Here is a 22327-nt window from a genome sequence, read left to right on the forward strand (position 1 = left end):
AGGAAAAAAATCAATCCATCTCTGGTTCAGTTATAAGCACCTGTCTCCAGGGTAATGAAGTTCTGTAATCAGACAGAGAGGAGAAAAAAAGCTTTTTATTTTGAGAGTCAGAGAAACAACAGGGCATGACGCTATATGCAAACGTCTCTCTGAGCAGCATAACATGGTCTTCAGACAGACCCTAGTGGAGAGGAATAGATCTGGCAGCCTCTTTGGAGCAGAGATTAGCTAACTGTGGGCTGCAGCCCCCTTTGGCTAGGGCAAAGGAGGCCAGGGTACCACCTCACCTCTGGGGCAGCAACTTGTCTCCAGCCAGGTAGCCAGATTTGTGAACCTCCTTATTGAAGTCACCATACTTGGACTGGACAGCATAGGAGGCCAGTAACACAGCAGTTTCAGGTGGGCAGTAAATGTCATCATTGAGAATGCCCTCCTTCACTTGCAGGAAGAACAGGCGCTGGGTGATGTCCTGGATCAATTCCTCAGATACATCCTCAGGGTAGAACTTGGCCCGGAACTTGAAGAGCAGGGGGCTTTCCTTCCGGACATCCTGTGCTGTCACCTGGGAGAATCAAGGGGTTATAGACTCTCAAAAAGAAGGTTTTAGTGGTGGAGGGGATGGCTACAGGGTAAAGAGGAGACATTGAAAGGTCACCAGTTTGGGTAATCCAAGAGAACTAGGGGACAACCATTCTAATAATACATACTAAAAATACTTTACTTTCTTTAGAGATCCCATCCCATGTCAATTATTACTTTCTGTTGGGAATTATTTTCCTGAAATTTCTTAATACCCACTGATGTTCAGAAGTTGTCAAGCCACTGTTATCTGTCCATATATACAACTGGCCTCATATTCTAAGGGCAGATTTAAGAAAATTCTTTTAAGGTTCTTCTAATTCAGTAAACTAGCACAGTAAAGACTGGGGAACTATGATTGAGGTCTCGAAATTGGCTGGGCAAGAGCAGAAACTAGATTAACTTTTAGGGGCTGGGGATGTAACTCAGTGGAAGAACACTTGACTAGCATGTGTGAGGCTCCAGGTTTGAATCCCAAGACTGAAAATAAAAAATGCTAGATCACCTTTAAAAGCTTGAAATTGGCTCCTAGTGGCTTTATATTTGTCCAGTAAATGTCTCAACTCTTTGGGAAAACAAGACTCAACCAGCAGAAAGTGAAGCATCCACTAGACAAAAATCAAGAAAACGAGTCATAGCACAGTATGGAGACCTCTAAGGATAAAATTGGCCAGTTTGAGGATACTGAGACGGAGGACTACTATGTTCCTGCTGAAATGACACTTAGAGCAGAAAGCATGAATGGATGAAATCATCCCACATGGAGTCCAGTTGAGGTGGAAGATCAACAATGAGGGGAGCATTATAATAGGGTCAGGCATCATTTAGCCAGTGAGAAAAAGGAAGCATGATAATACTGAGATGGTTAAGATTTTTTTTTTCCAGAATGTAAGTTCTGTGGCTCTTTTTTATAATAAATCTCCTACAACCCCTGAGTTTGAAAAGAAGAAAGGAATACAAATCCCCTCCTAAAGAGCCTCTAATGGATTTGGTCCCAAATAAATCAAAATTAGAGACATAACTTCTAATGGGAAGGGAAGGACCTTCCTTGTACATGGCCATTCTTCTCACTATCAGAATTCAAAGTAGGAAAAAATGAATTCAAAGTGGAGACAGACAAGAGCTTTGTCTTGTCCAACTCTGCCCTTATCTAATTCAGATGGTCAACAGACCACCCAGTGTCAAACATAGCCCTAGGTATCCCAGTTTTGCTAGCTAGCACATGCTATCTCCCTGAGCAAGTTCTGGTGGAGGAAGAAATTCTAAACTCTGACATAAGAGTAAGTAGTTACCTTCTTATTGAGTTTCAGCCAAGTGGAGAAACCCTTAGTGTCCTGGTACTGCAGACCAAAGAACCAAACTTCCCGCAGACCAATAGTTTTCACCACCTAGAAGAGAAAACACAAAACAACCATTGGTTGAATACCTATCACTATGCCAGGCAGAGGACACAAAGGTAAAGCCAAACTGTTCTTTGCCCTCAAAGGTTTTTAAGTGCTAAAGGTCCAGAAAGAAAATATACTTGGGTAGCAGTCAAGAACTGATGTCACCATCTTTCTGCTTCTGAGCACTATCATATACCAAGAGCCTCACATCTATTACCTTCTTAAATTTTTACAATAGCCCTTTGATAAAATTACAACTAGACCCATTTTATAGGCAGTAAAATTAAAGTTCAGAGAAGTGAAATGATTTGCCCAAGGTTCAGGGAGTGAGTGCAGTCAGGATTGAAATGAGCTCTGTTTGACTTGAAAACCATTCAGATCCAGTGCTTTCTATCACCACCACCCCCTTCCCTCTACAAGGCCCTGTAGCTATCTGCTGTCAGAATGAATTAAGGGCTGAGGACAAAGACTGTTGGGCTAATTCCTGCATCTTATTCTTGGAGATTACTCTGATATATTGTCTATCTTTTTAAAAATGTTTACCTATTTATTATAAAGGTATTACAAAAGATACAGATAAATAATCAGATGGAAGACATGCAAAAGATGAGTTATGGGAGGAATACAGAGCTTCTATGTACTCAAGCACTGCTTTCTCCAGGAACCTCTACATGTTCACCTCTCTAGGAACTTCCCAAACCCAGTCCTTTGAGTTTTTATGAAGGATTTATTATGTGGGCATAATTGATTACATCACCAACCATTGGTATCAACTCAACCCTCAGCCTCTCTCTATTGTCCTTTATCTTTAGAAACTGGGAGTAATGCCCACACCCTTAAGACTGAATCCCATTAACAATACCCAAGAAAGAATGTTTGAAAAGACAAAGCAGGGCTGTGGTATCTATACATCCCAAAGCTATGCTATCCCTGGGTACTGAGATGCTTTTTTCCAGCCCTAGTCAGAGCCCAGTCAAGATTCTCCTTACTACTTACACAGGTTGAGGGCAATAATGGGGGTGGATACCTCAGCATAGTAGCTGAGGATGCCCCCTGGTGCCCTGGGCCTCCTGGCTGAGCAGTGGGCAGGGAAGGGAAGCCTGCCAGGAAAAGACAGATGGGGTCTGTTCTCTAGTCCCTGACATTAGCATGTTAATGGTCTGGCTGTCTGCTCAATCCCAGCAGGCCTACCACTGGGGATTGTGGCAATGAAGCTGAGTCACATCCTAATGAGATCAGGATGATACCAAGCAGTCTTCTTTACCATTTGGGGGGTGGAGATGGGGGTTGAGGGTGGGGTGAATAGGAAACCTAAGAGATATAACTAGAAATATAAGCAAAGAACAAGAAGCCAGAGTTGCTGATGTCCTCCCCCTTGAACAAATTAATATTTTTCCTCCTAACACATACACTTCCACTGTAGTCACAAAGTTTCCACTATGCATTCAAAGTCAGGTCCCACAGTCACACCCAGAGCTTACAGTCTAGACATTCAGAGGCTCTAAAGAAAAAGTGTAAGTAATTACATGCCAGGCACTGAACACAAAATGATTCTGTGAACTAGCTATTACCCCATTTTATAGATGAAAAAATTAAGGCAAGGGGAAACCTGTCTAATATCATAAAGGCATAGAACACTAATATGTCTGACTCCAAAGCCTGTACCTTTTTTCTCTAGTATGCTATCTTCTAAAGCCAAGAGCTTATAGGAGCTTAGGACTCCTGGGGTTCTCACATGATTGTGTTATTTCTATTTTGGCTCAAACATCCCATCCAGATCATGATCTTTGATTACCTTTGCATCTAGATATGCTTTCTGGATTTCCCAGTAGGCCCAGTCAACAACCACTTTGAGAAGAAGTCATGTCCCCAAGTCATCAACCTTTGTTGCTCATCAGGTTACACTTTCCTTTCATACTTAATGTCAGATATCAGGAAACAAGAACAAAAGTCTCATTTCTATCTCCAGTTTGCCATATGATCTTAAAGCAGGATGTTTCCCTCTCTGAGCCTTAGCTTCCTTTCTATCCAATTTAAAGGTGTGTCTTACATCACATTTTGCTCAAGTTCTATCATTCTATTAATTAGGTTACAACATTATTTTGCAAAAACTGCTAAAAAATTAATCCCTTTTTCCACCTACTTCTTGCTGACTTGGGTAATTAGGAACATGTTTAAAAAAATTAATGGGGCCATGTGTAGTAGTGCATGCCTGTAATCCTAGCTACTCAGAAGGATCACAGGTTCAAAGCCAGTCTGGGAAACTTAGTGAAACCCTATCTCAAAATAAAATGGGCTAGTGGTATGCTTGCCTATCATGTATATGGTTCTTGGTTCAATGGTTCAATCCCCAGTACCACAAAAAAAAGAAACAAAGAAGGAAAGAGAAAGGGAGAAAAAGAGAGAGAATGAGAGAAAAACTGAAAAAATACATGAGGTGAGGGGAGGAAAGATCAAAAGGTTTCCAGGACTGAGGGCTAGTTGAGTCCCTTACTCTAAGTCAATAGACAACAAAATGTCAGCAAGTTCTAGATGGAGAAATATGAATGCTTATGTTGAAATGTGAACTGGCTTTTTAAATTTTCTTTTTAGTTATAGATGGACATAATATCTTTCTTTCTCTCTTTCTCTCTCTGAGGATTGAACCCAGTACCTCACACAGCTACTGAGCTACAACCCCAGCTCTGAACTGGCTTTTTTTTTTGCAAAAGATGGAGAAGATGGTTATGAACAAGGAAAAAAAAGTTGGGAGGAGGTGTTACTGGAGATTGAACCCTAGGGCACTTTAACACTAAGGTACATTCCCAGTCCTTATTGATTACTTTTGTTTTTTGAGACAAGGCTTCACTAAATTGCTGAGGCTGTCCTCAAATGTGGGATCTTCTTGTCTCAGCCTCCTGAGTTACTGGGATTATAGGTCTGCACACCATGCCTGGCAGGAAAGAATTTTTAAAGCGTGTCTTATCCTAAATCTAACATAAGGTCCAATTAACAGTTCTACTAATTTTCCACAGGATTGTAGATAAACAGTGTGTCTGATTACAAGTGTGCATGGGGTGGGGGAGAAGCAAGTTCCAAGAAACAATCCAGTCCCAAGAGAAAGAAAGACCCACTGATAATGCTAAACATAGGATGAAGCATTAAAGCTAGGATGCTAGGTCATGAAGGAATGGAGCAAACTGGCAAAAGAACTAGTAGAGCAGCTGGGGGCGAGGTGCATGTCTGTAATCCCAGCGTCTTGGGAGGCTGAGGCAGGAGGATTGAGAGTTCAAAGTCAGCCTCAGCAATGGTGAGGCATTAAGCAACTCAGTGAGACCCTGTCTCTAAATAAAATACAAAATAGGGTTGGAAATGTGGCTCAGTGGTCGAGTGCTCCTGAGTTCAATCACTGGTTCAAAAAAAAAAAAAAAAAAAGAAAGAAAAGAAAAGAAAAAGAACTAGTAGAGCAGTAACTGGCCTTTGCCAATTACCAATAGGCCAGCTGCAGAGGCTCGGAGAACCCAGGACTAAAGGTAAATAAGACAGGAACAGACTATATAGACAGTCTTGGAGGTCCTGGGAGTGAGTTCCTTACCCCTTTTTGCACTACATTGTCTGTTTCACTAGTGGGATGGGTAGAGATATGATGAGAAGAAGAGGATCATGATGACCCAAGTAGTTCTGGGATAAGGAGTAGTTATGAAAAGTTAGACAAATTGCTAAAGCAATGTCTAGAGAAATATTTCAGGATCACTGGGGGCATTTTTATCTGAGCACTGTCTGTTTCTTCATGAACATAGAAAAATCAGAAATATCAATTTTCCATTTCCTCAGGCTCTAGGGGTTGGAAATATGAGAAATCTCTCTCAGTCAGTACTGAAGTTCCAAAGGAAGTGAGGATGGGGGTGGGGCGGAGGAAACATGGTCTGAAGTTAGAATTAATACTGAAAAAGAACAAAGGACAAAACAGATGACCCCAACCACAGGCCATAAGGCAATCTCCAATTAAGGTCCATGCAGTTCAGGCATTTGGTCAGGCAACTCTTGTCCCCATTTCCAATTCCCAGGACATGGAGGTAGGGCTAAGCTTTGCTCACTTCCAGCTTTGCTTCCAGCTGAGACCTCCACTCCAAAAGGGAGGGGGGACCTCATTTTCATGTGAAAGGGAAGTATCTATTCCTGGTTCCAGGAATAATCTCTGTGGATCCAGTTACTAGAGTCTTTATTATACTACTCTGAGAAATGACTCCATCCCAAGAGGGCAAAAATCTTTCTTGGTTCCCTTTTGACTCCAGAAAGACAGTTCATCTGACCTGAACCAGTATATCTTAAACCTGCCATGGGAGAAATCTTTAAGCAGCAGAAAATAAGCAAATGCATACACCCAGGGTCAGGAGTGGGGGTGATTCATAGGGTGAGAAGATAGGAGACGGGAGATGGTTGCAAGCCATCCAAAATTTCTTTGAAGCTTCAGGTTAGTCTTTGCATTTGTGCAAATTTTACATTCTACTTCTTAAATAATGATTTTTAAATTATTATAAGTAAAATGAATGCTCCCAGATATGTACTAAATCACATTTATCCCATAGCTTTATGCCCCTCCTCAAATCTGCCACTTACTCCTAGAGGGATTAGGACATCAGTTTGTAAGACACTGGCTTAAGAAACTGGAGGCTATGGATTCTATTCAGCCCCACAACACAAATCCCTAAAACAGGCTGTGGAGACTGATAGGGTTCAAGCAGCATAAACTGGAAAACTGAAGTCCAGGAAGTAGAAGAGATCTGCCTTTGAGAAAATCCTTACTAATTACCAGGAGCTTCTGGAAGTAAGAAAATAACACCCCCCCCACTACCCTTAAATCTCTTGTGCATGTGGAGGCTGCATACATCTGAGGTCTATGGGGGGACATATCAGGTCAGTTCCGGAGCCCAGTGCCTCCTTCTTTGTACCCGCCATGCATCTGAATAAACAAACCAGTGATGACGTCTCAGCCACTTCAGAAGCCCAGTGCAGGATCAGGAAGCAAGGCTAGAGCCTCAAGAGAAAAACTGTGAGAAATTATGTGCAAAACTGCGTCAATGCCCAAACACCTGAGGCCCACTGAGATCCCATTATAGACTAGGCAACAGCTGTGTCAGCCACCCACCTGAAAGCAAATCAATGCACAACTGGAAAGCTCCAAGAGAGGCTACCACAACTGCTGTTTCTGCTACTTCACACTGCCTGTGCTCTAGTGAGCTCCTGCTCTATAGCAGAGAACACACTTGGCTATGGTTTTAAGTTTTAGGAGCAGATGGTGGTGGGGTGATGGGGGGAATCACAGAGGACATAGCTGACAAAAGATACCGGGAAAAGTGGAAACGATATCTGCCCTGATTCAAGTCTTAGCTATACCACTTCCTATAGCTATGAGACCTTAAATAAATATTTTCCCCTCTCAAAGTCTTAGTCCTCCATCTGTAAGATGAGGACATTAGTACCATATAACAGATGTTAGTGATTTGATAAATTAAAAAAAAAAAAATAGAAGAAAAGAGCTGCTGTTCTCAATGCAAAGTCATCAAGTGTGGCTTTCCAGAGCCAGAAAATCTCCATGATCTCATGGCTCCCTCATCTGAACTTCTAGCAAAATTCCCAACCACTTATTTAGCTTTTAATAAGAACAACACATCTTAGAATGCCTGCTATGCACCAAGCCCTTTACTTAATTCAGGATTAAGTCATAAAAATTCTGAGATTTTAATATGATTACTATTTTACTGAGGAAAGTTAAACAAATCATCCAAGGTCACACACCTAAGCAGCAGGACGGAATCTGAACCCAGGACTGACTCCAAATGCTGTGCTGTATATATCGCCTCATGTAACCTGAGCCTCACAGATGTTTCTTTTTTTTTTTTGTACCAGGGATTGAACGCAGAGGTAGTCAACCACTGAGCCACATCCCCAGCTCTATTTTGTAGCTTATTTAGAGACAGGGTCTCACTAAGTTGCTTAGGGCCTCGCTTTTGCTGAGGCTGGTTTTGAACTCACAATTGTACTGTCTCAGTGTGCCACCACGCCCAGCAGGTGTTTCATTCTTTGTGGAAAGACAAATGCATGTGCTTATCTATGCCTCCATAAGTAAATAACTCCAAGCCCTTAAGAGCACAGATGGTGTTAACTAGGTTTAGGGATTCTCCTTGAGACACAGTAAACCTTCAGTCAATATTGGATAGGTTAATGAATAGATGAATGGATGCTCTGAGATTTCACCTCTCTCTTAGAGCTCAAACACCATGAAAGAAGAGGGCAAGTAGTGAGACTCTGGCTGGAGACTAAACAAGCAAAAAGGGTCTCAAACATGGAACTCACAGTGGTGGCACTGCCCCCTAGTGGCATTTAGATAACCCAAGATCAAGTCCTTTGAAGAATCTTAGCCATCAGAGGTTGAGGCAAGTAAGAGAATCACTATATTGTGTATTCTTTCTCTTCCCTGGCAGTGAGCACATTCACAAGAAGAAACAGAGGTAAATGGGAGGAACTGGGCCCCACTTCCTTTTCCCACCAGGCCCTGAGCCTCCTTAAGCTATGGCTTCCCATTGTTGCCTGTTATTTATCACTGGTGCCAAGGAGGGTGCTTCCTCTCCAGTCTGCTTCCTCTCTGGTCATCAGCCAGATGACTTCTGGGTTCCACGATGGCCCCAGAGCTTTTGTCAATTCCTCTCAAGGAATAAAGCTACTTCCTCCCAGGTCCTGGCTCTGCCACAGGGACCTCCTGAATGATGGGTCTTAAGAGTCAGGCAAAATGGACTTCCTCCCTTATACCTTAAGTTACAGGGAAGAGCTCTGGTCCTCCAACTGCCTATGAATACAGACCTCAGTGTTCCTGTTCTGGCGTCCTTTGGCCTCAAGAGGGCCAGATATTCAATTCTTGTCTGGAGTTTAAATTTTTTTCTTTATACCTTTTATTTATTTATTTATTCTTTTATATGGTACTGAGGATTGAACGTAGTATCCTGCACATGCTAGGTGAGCAGCTCTTACCACTGAGCCACAACCCCAACCCCTGGAGTTTGAATATTTTCCCCCATGTTTTTCACCTATGTGGTCCTAGATCTGCCCCTTCTGACCTCACAGAAAGTGACTGCCCCCTCCTTCCTACAACGGCCCTTCAGAGACCTGAGGACAAACAATACATCTTTTCTCTTTTTCAAGCTAAAACAGTCTCATTCACCCCAAGCTGAATAGTGCATTGGTGGGAAAGTATAGTTGTTCAGTCAGAGCTGTCTGTATTGGAAATTCCATATCACAACTTACTGACCTCATGTTATTTCACCTCTCAAAGGCAGGATCATTATGAAGAGTAGTGCATCAAGCCATGTACATTAACTAAAATACTTATTTTATATGGTGAGAACACTTCAAATCTACTCTTAGCAATTTTCAACGATAAAACATATTGTTATTAACTACAGTCACTATTTTGTACAAAAGATTGTTTAAACTTATTCCTCTTATCTGACTGAAATTTTATATTCTTTGACCAACATCACCCTGACCTCTGTCTCCTAATTGTCCTTGTAACCACGTCTAGTTCTATGAGATCAACTTTTTAAGATTCCATATGAGTGAGATTATGTAGTATTTATCTTTCCCTGTCTGGCCTATTCACTTAACATAATGTCCTCAAGGTTTATGCATGTTGTTGTAAATGGCAGGATTTCCTTCTTTTTATGGCTGAATAGTATTCCATTGTGTGTATATATATATATATACCCTGATAATTTCCTTATCCATTCATCAGTTGATGGACATTTAGGTTGACTCCATATCTTAGCTATTGTGCATAAGGCTGAAGTAAACATGGGAATGCAGATATCTATTTGACACAATGATTTCATTTCCTTTAGTCACATACTCAGCTCAAATTTGCCATTCCACAATGTGTACATATTTCAAAACATCAGATTATATACAAAAAAAAATACATACCATTTTTATTTGCCAATTAAAATTAATTAATTTAGAACACCTGGCCAGAGATATTCAATAAATGATACCTCACAAGACAAACACTGGTCTTCTGGATGAGAAGTCATGAACTTCCTGGTTTCCTCTCCTTTTCTCAACCATTATGAAAAACTTTCAAGGGCTCTATTTGGGAAGGAGTAGCCTTCAAAACCAGTATACCAATCTAACCAGGGCTCCCTACCATCTGAGCTTCCTTCAGAACCACACCCACAGTACCAAACCAAACCAACACTCACAAAGAATTACCATGCCTTGTGGCTTTTAGAAGTTAATAAACCTCTTTGTTCAAGAATTTTTCTGCCCAAGGCTCTAAATCATGCTTTCCTCACCCTCCGCAGCCATCCCCCTCCAATGCAAACGGACAAAGCCCCCAGTGTTGAGGGCAGGGGATGGCGTCATTTGGCTTGGGAGGGGGACTGAGTAGAATCAGGGCTCTGAGAAGAAGTCTAGGTAGAGGCTGAAGGAGCCTCTGGCTCTCAGCTGGACCACAAAATGCACCCTGAATGATACCCTCCCCCCTATAGCTGTTGCACATAATGATATTGCTGTCTGAAACATAGGGCCTAACAGCCTGTGTAGTCTCTGGGCACCTAATCCCTTCAGTCTTAGAGTCAGAGACCTGCCCAAGAAGAGATGTCCCCCTGCCAGCTGCCTTCCCTCAACCCCTGCATATGCCAATAGCTAATCATACTTAAATGAGGCATTTCCCTTCCTTTTACAGAAAAGGGCTGCCTGAAATCCAAATAGTGGATATTAAAATAGGAGAAAAAGAGATATAGAATACATAAATGCCAGAGATAAATTTGGGGGAGATAATCAGATTTGAGAGATCCATTACACAATGTAGAGATGGGGAAACTGAGGCCCAAAGAGGGGAAAGATTTATATAAAGTATCACAGGGAGTTATTGTGAGAGCATCCATAGAGCTTAAAGGCTCACTTTCCATTCAGTGCCCTTTTGACTTCACCAAGCTATCCCTTTAAAAGCTCTCCAATGTAAAACCTGCATGCAAAGGGAGAATGCAAAACCTTAATATAATCAAAATGCATTCAGTCATTCCAGACTAGCACTGTAATCACTTGTGAGCTATGTGAATGTCAGCACATTACTTTAATTGTAGTAAATGCATGTGTTTAAAAATTTGTCAAACTAATTTGTATTTTTATAAATTAAATATCAATGATTACCCTGTACGATTCAAAACAAAAACATAAAACAAACTCTAGAGAAGAAGCAAGTACCAGCTAAATCCAAAGTTAGATATTCTGAAGATCATCAAGCCTATCTTTCAACTGTATCTCATGAATGAGACAAGAAGCATCATAGCATTGGGAAGGGAGCTATCATTTATTACATCTTTACTACATACTGGATGCTTTACATAACACTTTCTTTTCCTATTTGTATTTTCTTATTGTCATTCTCTTCTAATTTTTCTTTTTAGTTATAGATGGACACAATATCTTTGTTTTATTTATTTATTTTTAAATGGTGCTGAGGATTGAACCCAGTGCCTCATGCATACAAAGCAAGTGCTCATCCGCTGAGCTACAACCCCAGCCCTCTAATTTTTCTTTTTCAATCTTATGTAACTATAACTTGTTTAGGGAGTAGCAGGAGAGGTATAAATAATAATATACTATTTTGCACCTTCACAAAAATCTAGTTAAGGTAGATATAAGACTTTTTTTTTTTTTTTACAAAATGAGGATAACAATCCAGAGATATTTAAGAATTTTCTGAAGGTCTAACTAAGTAAATGAGAATTTTATTTCCTCATCCATAAAATAATATCAGTATTAATTCCTGCACTCAGATTGCTTTGTGATAGTCAAATGCTTGTCATAGTACCCAATATACATAACCCCTGGGCAAATGTTAATTCTCATCTGTATTAGCTACAGACAACAATTTTTCCACTTGCCATGATATCAGGGACTCAGAAGACATGCCCAAAGCTGTCCTCATAATTCTAGTCATCTCTTCCTTCCTTCTTCTTATATAGTGACCTGCATGGAAAAAAGCCACCCCCCATCTCCATTCTCCCATTGTCTTTCCTTGTACCAGAAGGTTTATTCACAAGAACAGAATTAGCCCATTTGAAAATGACCCCCTTCTTTCTTCCTTCCCCTAACTGACCATGGGGAATTTCTCATACAGTAGAAGGACCCAGAGAACAAGGGGGAAAAGGAAGCAAGAAATCATAGAGAATCCACCAAGGCGATGAATAGTCCCGATTTCCTGGACAATAAGTCAAACCTCATCCCATCACAGGCCACTGGAAAATGAGATAATGGTCCATCTAATGGGGCCCCAGTCTCTGGAAATGGTAGTCCAACTTTTGCTCCTGGAAGTTTGGTCATAGATGGCACATTCCCTTGGCTCCTACAGAGTCTTCAAATACCACCAAATTCTGTAGCCCTTACCTGATGTTATGGTTGGACATGAGGTGTCCCCCCAAAGCTCCTGAATTTCTGAAGGAATATTTAGAAATAAAATGATTGAACTGTGAGAGTTGCAATATAATTAGTCTATCTTAGTTTAAACTGACTGGGTGCTAACTCTAGGCAGGTGGGCTATGGCTAGAAGAGGTGGGTCCCTAGGGGTATGCCCTGGAAGGGTGCATCTTCCCTGCAGCCCCTGCCCCCTTCTCTCTCTCTCTGACCACACCATCAGCCAAGAAGCTTTCTTCTGCTGGGTACTTCACCCGTGATGTGCTGCCTTATTTGACCAAGAGCAATGAAGTTGGTCATCTATGGACTGATACCTCTGAAAATATGAGACCCAAATAAATTTTCCATTCCCTAAGTTTTTCTTTCTTTTTTTTTAAAGAAATGCTTTTTTAAATTCTTTTTTTAAACTTTATTTTATTTATTTATTTATTCATTTTTATGTAGTGCTGAGGATCGAACCCAGGGCCTTGCATGTGCAAGGCGAGCGCTCTACCACTGAGCCATAACCCCAGCCCCCCTAAGTTTTTCTTGCTATGTATTTTGATCACAGCAGTGACAAGCTAAAACATTCAGCACACCTGTCTGACAAAGGTGATTCATAGTGAAGGCACATCCCCTGAGTTAAAAATGGAAATAAATGCTTCACCAATGGAGAGTAAACAATTATCTCCATAGCATGGCCCAAAGAGATAAACTACCTTCCTACTGTATCCATCACCTCCAGTGTTTCCTATGTCACAACATTTCTTTAAAAGAAATATTGCCTAGAGTAGTGGCACATCCTGTAATCTCAGAGATTCAGGAGGCTGAGGCAGGAGGATTGTAGGTTCAAAGCCAGCCTCAGCTACTTACTGAGGACCTAAACAACTCAGCGAGACCCTATCTCTAAATAAAATATAAAAAAGGGCTGGGGATGTGGTTCAGTGGTTAAGCACCCCTGGGATTGATCCTCAGTGCAAAACAAAAACAAACAAAAAACAACACAGAAGAAATGTACATAGAATTCAATACCTCAGGGAGAATAAGCTGGTTTCCTTCTACTAAAAATAATAAAAAAAGAAGTGACAGAGACCGTATGTTGCAGTGGCAAGAATAAGGGCTTCAAATCCCCACAAGAATGTGTTATTCAGCCAGGCATGGTGGTAAACGCCTGTAATCTTAGCAGCTTAGGAGGCTGAAGTAGGAGTATTGCAGGTTTGAGGCCAACTTTAGCAACTTAGTGAGGCTGTAATCAACCTACTGAGACCTTGTCTCAAAACAAAAAATAAAAAGGGATGGCTCATTGGTTAAGTGCCCTTGGGTTTAATCCCTGGTACAAAAAAAAAAAAGAATGTGAGGTTCAAAATTCTAGTCAGACACCAATAGTGAATAAGAAGTTATTTAACTTGTGAATCTCATCATTAAAATGAAGAAGAGAGCACTTACATATTTCATAACTTAAAGGAAGGCTCCATATGCTTTTGATTTTGGAGCATCTAGTACAGAATCATACTCTCCTCCTCTTCTCTCCTTTGTTTAGGACCAAGAATAGGATTAATTAGGGCCATGGGGGTACAGTTTTCCAAACTTAAAATTTGCCTTCCTTCTCTATTAAGTCTGGGGTCAGCATTTGTTTAGACCTATCTAGGAGGATCAAGTAGGTAAAGAAGTTCTCTGACAAAAGGCAAGGGCATGGATAGTCAGCATTGTGATGAGAGCTACTGGGAGAAGGGAAGGTGTTTAAGGAGCAATAAATCCCTCCCTTACCTGGTCAAACAGCTGCTTGCCAGTGGTGTTGGGCTGGATGGCAAACTCCAGCTCTGCATCCATGGTGGTCACACGCACACTGATCTAGAATGAGATTAAAGAAAGCAGGTTGGTCAACTCAATCTGTGCTCATCAGAGACTAGGATAAGTGTCTCTGTTGAACTATATAGGAAGGAACTAGGATGCTAAGAACCTGAGTAACTTAGATATTGGTGGGGTGAAGGGGGGCTACTAACATAAGCCACAACCCAACCCTGTACCCAACCAGGTTATTGAAGACAAAAAACACACAGACACAGAACAATGTTTACCAAAGGGCAAATGAGAATGCAAATCAGCCTACTACTAAGAGAATAAAGTGTTGACTATATTTCTTCCGGGAAGTCTTCTCTACCTCCTACAGCATTCTCGTCTCAACTCTGATCTACTACTTGGATTATCTAAAGTACTGTGAGATAACTGTGGAGGCAAGTTAATGGTGGGATAAAGAACACTGGGTTACAAACCTGTAACTGACTCAAGTATACAACCTCAGATAATTCTCATCTCTTTCCTGTGCCTTAGTTTCCCTTATCTGTGCAAGGGCAGAATTGGGGCAGGGACAATTAGTTAAAGTAGCTGATCTCCAAGGACCATTCCAGTGGGTGACGTATGTGGTTCTATACACTGCCTTGCATTGTTAATGCTTCCTGTATTTATGTTTCATTGGCCTCCCTAGGCACAAGAGAGGAAGGGGGCCTCAGCAGAGATGGGTGTGGACAACATAGAGGTTCTACCAAAACTATGTGAAGGAAGGGACAAAAGGATAAGTCCAGAACAAAATAACAGGTAGCCACACACGATTTCATCAGCACTAGTAAACATAGCCACTGCGTTTACAAATATACTTCCTAACCTAGGTCTTAAATATTTTTTCCTTTGGCTAAGAGGTTGGTAGTGATGATAATTGTACTGATAGTAACAATACACAACAGCATTCATGTATCCAGACTTTCTACTCACTGGATACTTCATATCAGTCTACATTACCCTGTGAAGTAGAAAGTATTATCTCCACATTGGGGATAAAGAAATAAATATTTGCCTAAAGTCACATTACTAATAAGTGGGAGAGACACATTTGAATTAAGGTCAAAGAGCAAACCTCCTGATTAAAGCAATATGTAATTTTTTCTTACAAAGTGTGAAAGTCTCCCATTAAAAGAAATCAAATATGATTTTTTAATTATCAGACATTTTGCTTAAGTAAACTATATGGGGCAGCCACAAGATGGCTTATTATATATTCATATAAAATCTTTACAAAGACTATTTCATGCCCAGAGAAGATACTTTAGTTATATTATATAAGTATAAATAAGATTTCATATAATACATTTCAATAAATCAACTGCGTTATATATATATATATATATATATATATATATATATATATATATATATACATATATACACACACACACACACAGAGATGATTGAAATAATGTCCAAATGTTAGTCAGGGGTATTTTTTGAGTAGTGATGTGATTGGGTGCTTTCTTTTTTAAAAACACACACACAAAAAATCTAATTTTCTAGGTTGGTGCCATACTACTTATACTACTGAGGGAAAGACTAAATCTAGAGCTCTATATTCTCAAAGAAGTAAATCCCTACATAGTGGGTAAGACATCAACCTCTGAGCCTTTCCTGAGCACAAGGGTCAGGTAGCCAGGAAGAGGGGGCCAGCAACCATTTTGCTGGTTAAACAAGTCTGTTGAAGATCAGGCCCTGGTGGGGGAACAACTTTGTAAATAAATCTCACCAGGGATCCAGGGAGGAAATCTATTTCAGGATTGACAATGGGACAGGAAAGGCCCTGAAGGCAGGAACAAGTAAGTAAGTACCACGTGGGAGTAAAGCAAGGTTGGCCATCTTGACTTGGTGTTACCCTAGGCTTCCTGCCAATTCAGTGACTCCAATAGAATGGACCCTCATAAAGCAGCGGGAATAAGATCAAGTGGACTGGAGTTTCGGGGGCACCATGCTGTATCTAGCCTCATATCACCCTTGAGCTGGGTCAGGGGTGACCTCATAACACCAATGACAGGGGGGACAGGAGAGAGTGGAATGGAGACAGTGGGCTTTCTAGTACACTGGACTTCATTCTGACCTTAAAGTTTGTATAAAACTTAGAATTACCTCTCTAGTACCCAAGACTCAGTGGGTACTCACAAAATATCAGTTATATGAATAGGTAGCAACTGAGGGGTACAACACATAGACAGACATAACAGTACACACATAGAGAGATTGAGAAAATTTACATCTCTACCTTTTCATGCCATGTATCAATCTTGCTAATGTGGTGAAGTCCATGGACCCCCTTCTTAGAATATATGTAAATGCATGAAATAAAGTAAATATAAGGAGGTCAATTATTTTAAAGATAATCAAAATTTGATAATGTATGTTTATTTATTATGTTAATTACCTAGAACTGAGTCTTATTAATAAATTATTGGGGCTGGGGATGTGGCTCAAGCGGTAGCGTGCTCGCCTGGTATGCGTGCGGCCCGGGTTCGATCCTCAGCACCACATACACACAAAGATGTTGTGTCTGCCGAAAATTAAACAATAAAAATTAAAAAAAAATAAAATAAATAAATAAATTATTACTATCATAATTTCAAATTCATGAGTATAAATGTTACTTTGAGAAATCTATAATGATTAAATGATGACATAAAACTATTTTACATTCCCAATGGTGAGAAAATCATAGGGACATTTACTTCTGGTGCATTTTTTTTGTTTTTGCCTACATTCTTAATTGGAAAATAAGATGAATTATAAGTTAGAGGTTAGTGAAAACAAAGACAGTAAAAACAAAGACAGTTTCTCAATATATATGTGGGATCAGTTCCAGGACCCACCACAGATATCAAGTTCTATGGATGCTTAAGTTCCTTACATAAAACAGCATAGTTTTGCATATAACCTATGCACATCCTCCTGTATACTTTAAATCCTCTCTAGTTTACATATAGCACCTAATACTATGTAAAAGATATGTCAATAGTTGTTATACATATATTACCTAGACAATAACAACAAGAAAAAAGTCTATACATGTTCAGTATTGACTCAATTTTTCCCAAATATTTTCAGTCCACAATTGGTTGATCTATGTATGAGAATCCACATATTTAGAGTGCCAACTGTATACATTTTTCCTCCATCCAACTTCAGAGATCCTTCTCATTATAAACTCTATCCATGATTCCCATGGAGGTTCAAGGATTTCAGGTTAAAGTTCTTCCTACACATTTATTTTAATTTACTCAAAAGATGGAACACAATGTTTAAGGAAAACTGTGGTTACAGTAGAGACGTAGAACAATTCCCTGCCCTCAAGTACTTGATGAGTAACGATAAAACTAAAAATGTACAAGGGAGGCTCTAAGAAGTGTCAAACCAGAAGAACAGAAAAAACTTTTGTGGAAATAGAATCTGAGTTCAAAGTGGTATTTGTACCAGTCTCTAAAGACAAGCTGGATTTTTTCAAAAAGGGAGACTGTAGGAGTAAAGAGTACTCAAGTATCCCAGGTAGAGAAACCAATATGTGCAATGGCCTAGATGAAAGCAGGGACACAGAGGACCTGTTTAGAACCAAGTATGTAGATTTATTCCAGGATGAAGGAGGCTTTCACAATAAAGAGTGAACAAAGAAGCTGGGGAGGCAGATGGAAGGTCTTGAAGACTTTGCTAGAAAGCTACTTTGCTAAAAAGCTGGATCTTAATCCTGTCACTATAGCCAGCTAGGCTAGAGGTTCTGAAAAAAATCTGATAAAATAAAAACTGAGATTTTTGGAAGTAAGTAGGGAGGAAACTGAGGAAAGAGGTAAAACTCCAGGGAAACTTTCCACAACCTAGGAGTTCCCTTTAGTTCAAACTATTGAAAAGAATTTTCAAGGAAGTATGGCAGCATCTCTTGCAAATCTTGTCAATTGAAGGTCATGTCAATCTGACAAAGGGTGAGGCTTACTACTAGTCCTTAGGAGGTTCTCAGATATTTGTTAAGGAAATGTTTCTTAAATAAATTCATTAGGAATAAGCATGCCAGAGAGGCCATTGTTGGCCATGCTTCCTCCCTCCTAGACAGACATCAACCTGGAACAAGGGATCTCCTAAAATCTGAAGCTGTCCATATGAAACCCAAATAAAATGAGTTTCTCCTGAATTCTGCTCAGGGTTTCTGTCACTCCTGTGGAGCTTCTCTAATGATTGAAGCCTGAGGTTTCTGATCTTCATTATGGAGACATTAAAAAAAACAACAAATACAAAGGAACTTCCATTCTTGCTACACTTAACTCAAAAGAAAATTTGAGTCATAAGGACGAGGCCATGGGTTTGTGTTCTCCTGCTTTCTCTGTGTCAGAATTGGGGTGAGAAGCCAGGCACAGTGGTACATGCCTGTAATCCCAGAAGCTCAGGAGGCTGAGGCAGGAGGATCGCAAGTTCAAACCCAGCCTCAGCAACTTAGCGAGGCCTTAAGCAAGTCAGTGAGACCCTGTCTCTAATAAAATATAAAAAAGGGCTGGGGATGTGGCTCAGTGGTTAAGTGCCCCTGGGTTCAATCCCCAGTAACCCCCCCCCAAAAGAAAGGATGTGGGGTGGGAGAGAATAAGGGTAATAACATAACTGGGTCCTGAAGTTGAGGGAAGTTTAGGAGTTCTGATCTCTGGGACCCAAATGTACAAGATGAGCTGTAAGCGCAGACCCACTGCCACACAGGGCCCAATGGATACTCACATTTGTGGGTACCCACTGCCCTCCTTTTAAGTCTGGTATCTGCTCTCTCACTGAGAAGAGTGTGGTCTAGTTTGGGAGGCAAAAACCGGAAAATGAAACCTCTGAATTTGTCAGAAATTTCACAGGCAGCCCCTTGGCTTGGCAGGAGTAGAGGTGCTAACCTGGGAGGAGTAGCATTTTAATATGTAGTCCCCAGCAGAGAACTCTAATACAGTTAAACTCCTGCCTAAGCTGGGATTGAGGATCTAGGCACAGTATGAGGTAAAATATTGTGTCTATGGAGAACATTAAGGGTTTAAGAAACAAAAAATGTCTGGGTGTTTATTGGGGGGGGGGGTGTCATCCTTTCACACACACTAGCCCTCCCACCTCTAGTCCAAGAACAATAAACCTATTGTTATTTATTGAACAATTGAACATAGACACTTCCCACACCAAGCTCTTCTCTGAGTACTAACAAACCCATCTTGGTGGTCCACCATCCAAGGCTTTAACTAACTGGGATCTCTCCCATGTACCTGATTGGCTGACCTGAGAAACAAAAATAATCAAATCAAATGCTAACTCTTCCTTGGCAGCAGCAGTTAAAATGCTTTGTTATATAGGCCTGGCCAGCTTCACATAAGGGACTGTATTTCACTATAGCCAGGAACACCCAGGTGATAGAGGGGTTCTGGTGATGGTTTTCCTACTGTCACTGAACTACAATGTGACTCTTTTCTGGAGAGAAGTTTGAAAGAAACAGATGGGAAAACAGAGAGAGTCAAAAAATCACAAGTAACTAGCCTAATACATGGCGCTCCTAGGCAGAAGGAATAAGCATTACTGGCCCTACTTCATAGATAAATAACCAAAGTGCACAGATGCAGGTGACAAAGAATAGAAATGAACACTTACTGTCTGCCAACTATATGCCAGCCATATCACCCACAGTCTGACTTAACATCACTAAAGTCACATTTACTCAGACAGCAGTTGGTGGAGGCGGGTCTTCTGGACATTCCTGGAGCTCCTTCCACAACTCCACCCACCTCTCTAGTCATGCTGATTTCACTGCTGTCTCTAGACACTGCCTTGGCAACTATTTTGGCCTTGGCCCAAACACTCTTGGCATAGGAAGCCTGGGTACATCTGGGAAACACTACTTGGGAAGGCCCCCTTGCCTTGCTGGGACAGAAATTGTGAGTCAGCCCAGTTTGGTCTGAGCTCAATGACCTCACCTCCCACCTGCTATCTCCCCATTCTCGCCTAGTGCCCACTCCCTCTAGGCTTTCCGTGGGGCTGATAGTGTGAAGAAGAAGGCAATTATAATTTGGGGGAAAGGAAGCAAGAGAAAGGACAAGCCCTACCAGGGCAATGCTAGAAATCCAATCTGTTTCCTGGCCAGAGTAGTCACCACTATGTCACCCAAACTCCTTCATCAGCCTGGAGGCAAATCCCTACTATTTTAGTTCCAGAACCCACAATTTCCTGCTGCCTGTGCTGTGCGCCAGGGTAGGGCAGGCTAGGGGCCTGGTCTGTCTTGCTTCTTGGGATGACAGCACTGCCTCAAGCAGCTATTTTCCATAAGGGGAAAAATAAGAGTCACTCTGAATCTTTAGCTTAGGAGCCATTCTCCTCCTTCTCTTCCTGTTCCCTCTAGTCTTCCTCCTTCCCCCTCCTCCCCCTCCTCATCCTCATCTCCTCCTCCTCCACTGACTCACTTTCTAGCAATTCAGCCTCTTCCAACCCTCAAGAATTAGTACCTCGTACAGTTATCTGCTCTGACCTCTTCATGCTCATTTCCAGATCTTTAATATATCTGGCAAAACCTGCCTGGGGTTAACCTTTTCCTGTGCCTGTTCCTTTTTCCAGTAGTTTCTAAAAAAGAAAACCTATGCAAACCGACCCACACCCATACCTTAATGGGTCAGCATTAGTTCTTTAACCACTCCAACTGCTCCAGAAGGCATGGGAGACAAGGGACTCTTTCATTTGCTTTGCCCCAGCCCTGACCTCCAAAAGTTCCCCAAGAACCATTCCAACTGAGAGACAAGAACATACTGGAGATTGAGTGTTATCTTCTAATTATCATGTGTGAGGTATTAACCCATCTTAGCCATGAGAGCATAACTACCTTATCACTATGAGAAGGGAGCTCAGGGCAGAGGACAAGGCTGAAAAAAAATCAGTAACGGTGATGTCATTTTAGCAAGCTGAAGCTTCCATCAACCCAGACTTAATTACATGATCTTTTGCACACACACCCCCCCCCGTTTTTCTGTCCATATGTAATAGGAAAGAAAAAAGATCCTTACTATCTACACCTTACTCCAGGTCTCACTATCATAAGCAGCTCACCCAAGACAAAAATAAGTCCCTAAGAGCAAACTGCCTCACCTTATCACAAATCTCCTTCCCAGGCACATGGGCTGCTGGGCCATGTCCTTACTTAGCATAGCCATTCCTCCTCTTTATACTTCTTCATGGTTTTAATCCACTCACCCTATCATTTGACTTCTCCCTTCTGAACTTCTCATCTCTGGTTTTCCAAGACAATAAACATTTCAGAATCCCAAACTCAGATCTGAAAGGGACCTCAGAGATCATGTGATTCAAAGCCCACAAAATACTGCTGGGGACACTTAGCTCCAGAGAAGGGGAGGCACTGGCTCAGGGTCACACAGCTTATAAGTATTATGCAAGCATGGATTGAAAACCTGATTCTTGACTGAATAGCCTATTTAATAAGCTATAGTGCCACCCTGGCTCTTAGAACACAGTAGACAATTCATGTGCACTACTGCAGATCTGGAAAGACTTATGTAGAAGAGGCTGGATCAGCTTACTTCTCTGAAAAATTCTAAGCTGGCACTGCTTCGAAGTCTAGCTTCCAACAGAGGACAGGCTTAACTTTCAGGCTGAGACATTCACCATCATACATTATAGGGAAGCTCAGTCTTTTATAACAACATGGAAGGAAAGAGGCAGAGAATTTCAGGAAAATATCTTTATCAGTGCAGCCAAGAATGGATTCCTTCAATTCACATAAAATTTTGAAGGTGCTGAAATACAAAGGAAGCAGGTCCACCGTTAATAAAGTCTCCAAATAGGCAAAACTACTCTGGGACCACACCCAGCTGGGCTTTACTCTCTCACGTCAGTTTCCTGCTTGACCCAGCTTCCTGCTTGCATGCTTTACAGGAAGTATTGGTAGACTGGAGACACAGACCATTTTTGGATCCCTAAAGATGACAGTTCTGCCCAGGGCACCAGAAGAGGGCTCTATTTCCCCTGCTCAGGCGCATACCCCAGCAACCTCCAGCATTACATCTCTCGAGCACACTGGAGCTGATCCAGGACCTAGCTTGGGTTCCATCAATTGCTCATGGGAA

At 41.3% G+C, this 22327-nt stretch overlaps 1 protein-coding gene across 1 annotated transcript in view; it reads right to left on the minus strand.

The window, feature by feature from the left end:
* The window catches only part of Msn (moesin), a 70498-nt gene that overhangs the window by 13562 nt on the left and 34609 nt on the right, over positions 1-22327 (minus strand). The window contains exons 2-4 of the mRNA XM_027935893.2: positions 14160-14243; positions 1872-1967; positions 288-562 (exon numbers count right to left, since the gene is read on the minus strand). Of these exons, the coding sequence (XP_027791694.1) occupies positions 288-562; positions 1872-1967; positions 14160-14243 (455 nt within the window). The remainder of the gene's footprint in view (positions 1-287; positions 563-1871; positions 1968-14159; positions 14244-22327) is intronic.

Source organism: Marmota flaviventris, chromosome X (assembly GCF_047511675.1).
Source record: "Marmota flaviventris isolate mMarFla1 chromosome X, mMarFla1.hap1, whole genome shotgun sequence".
Classification (NCBI taxonomy): Eukaryota; Metazoa; Chordata; class Mammalia; order Rodentia; family Sciuridae; genus Marmota; species Marmota flaviventris.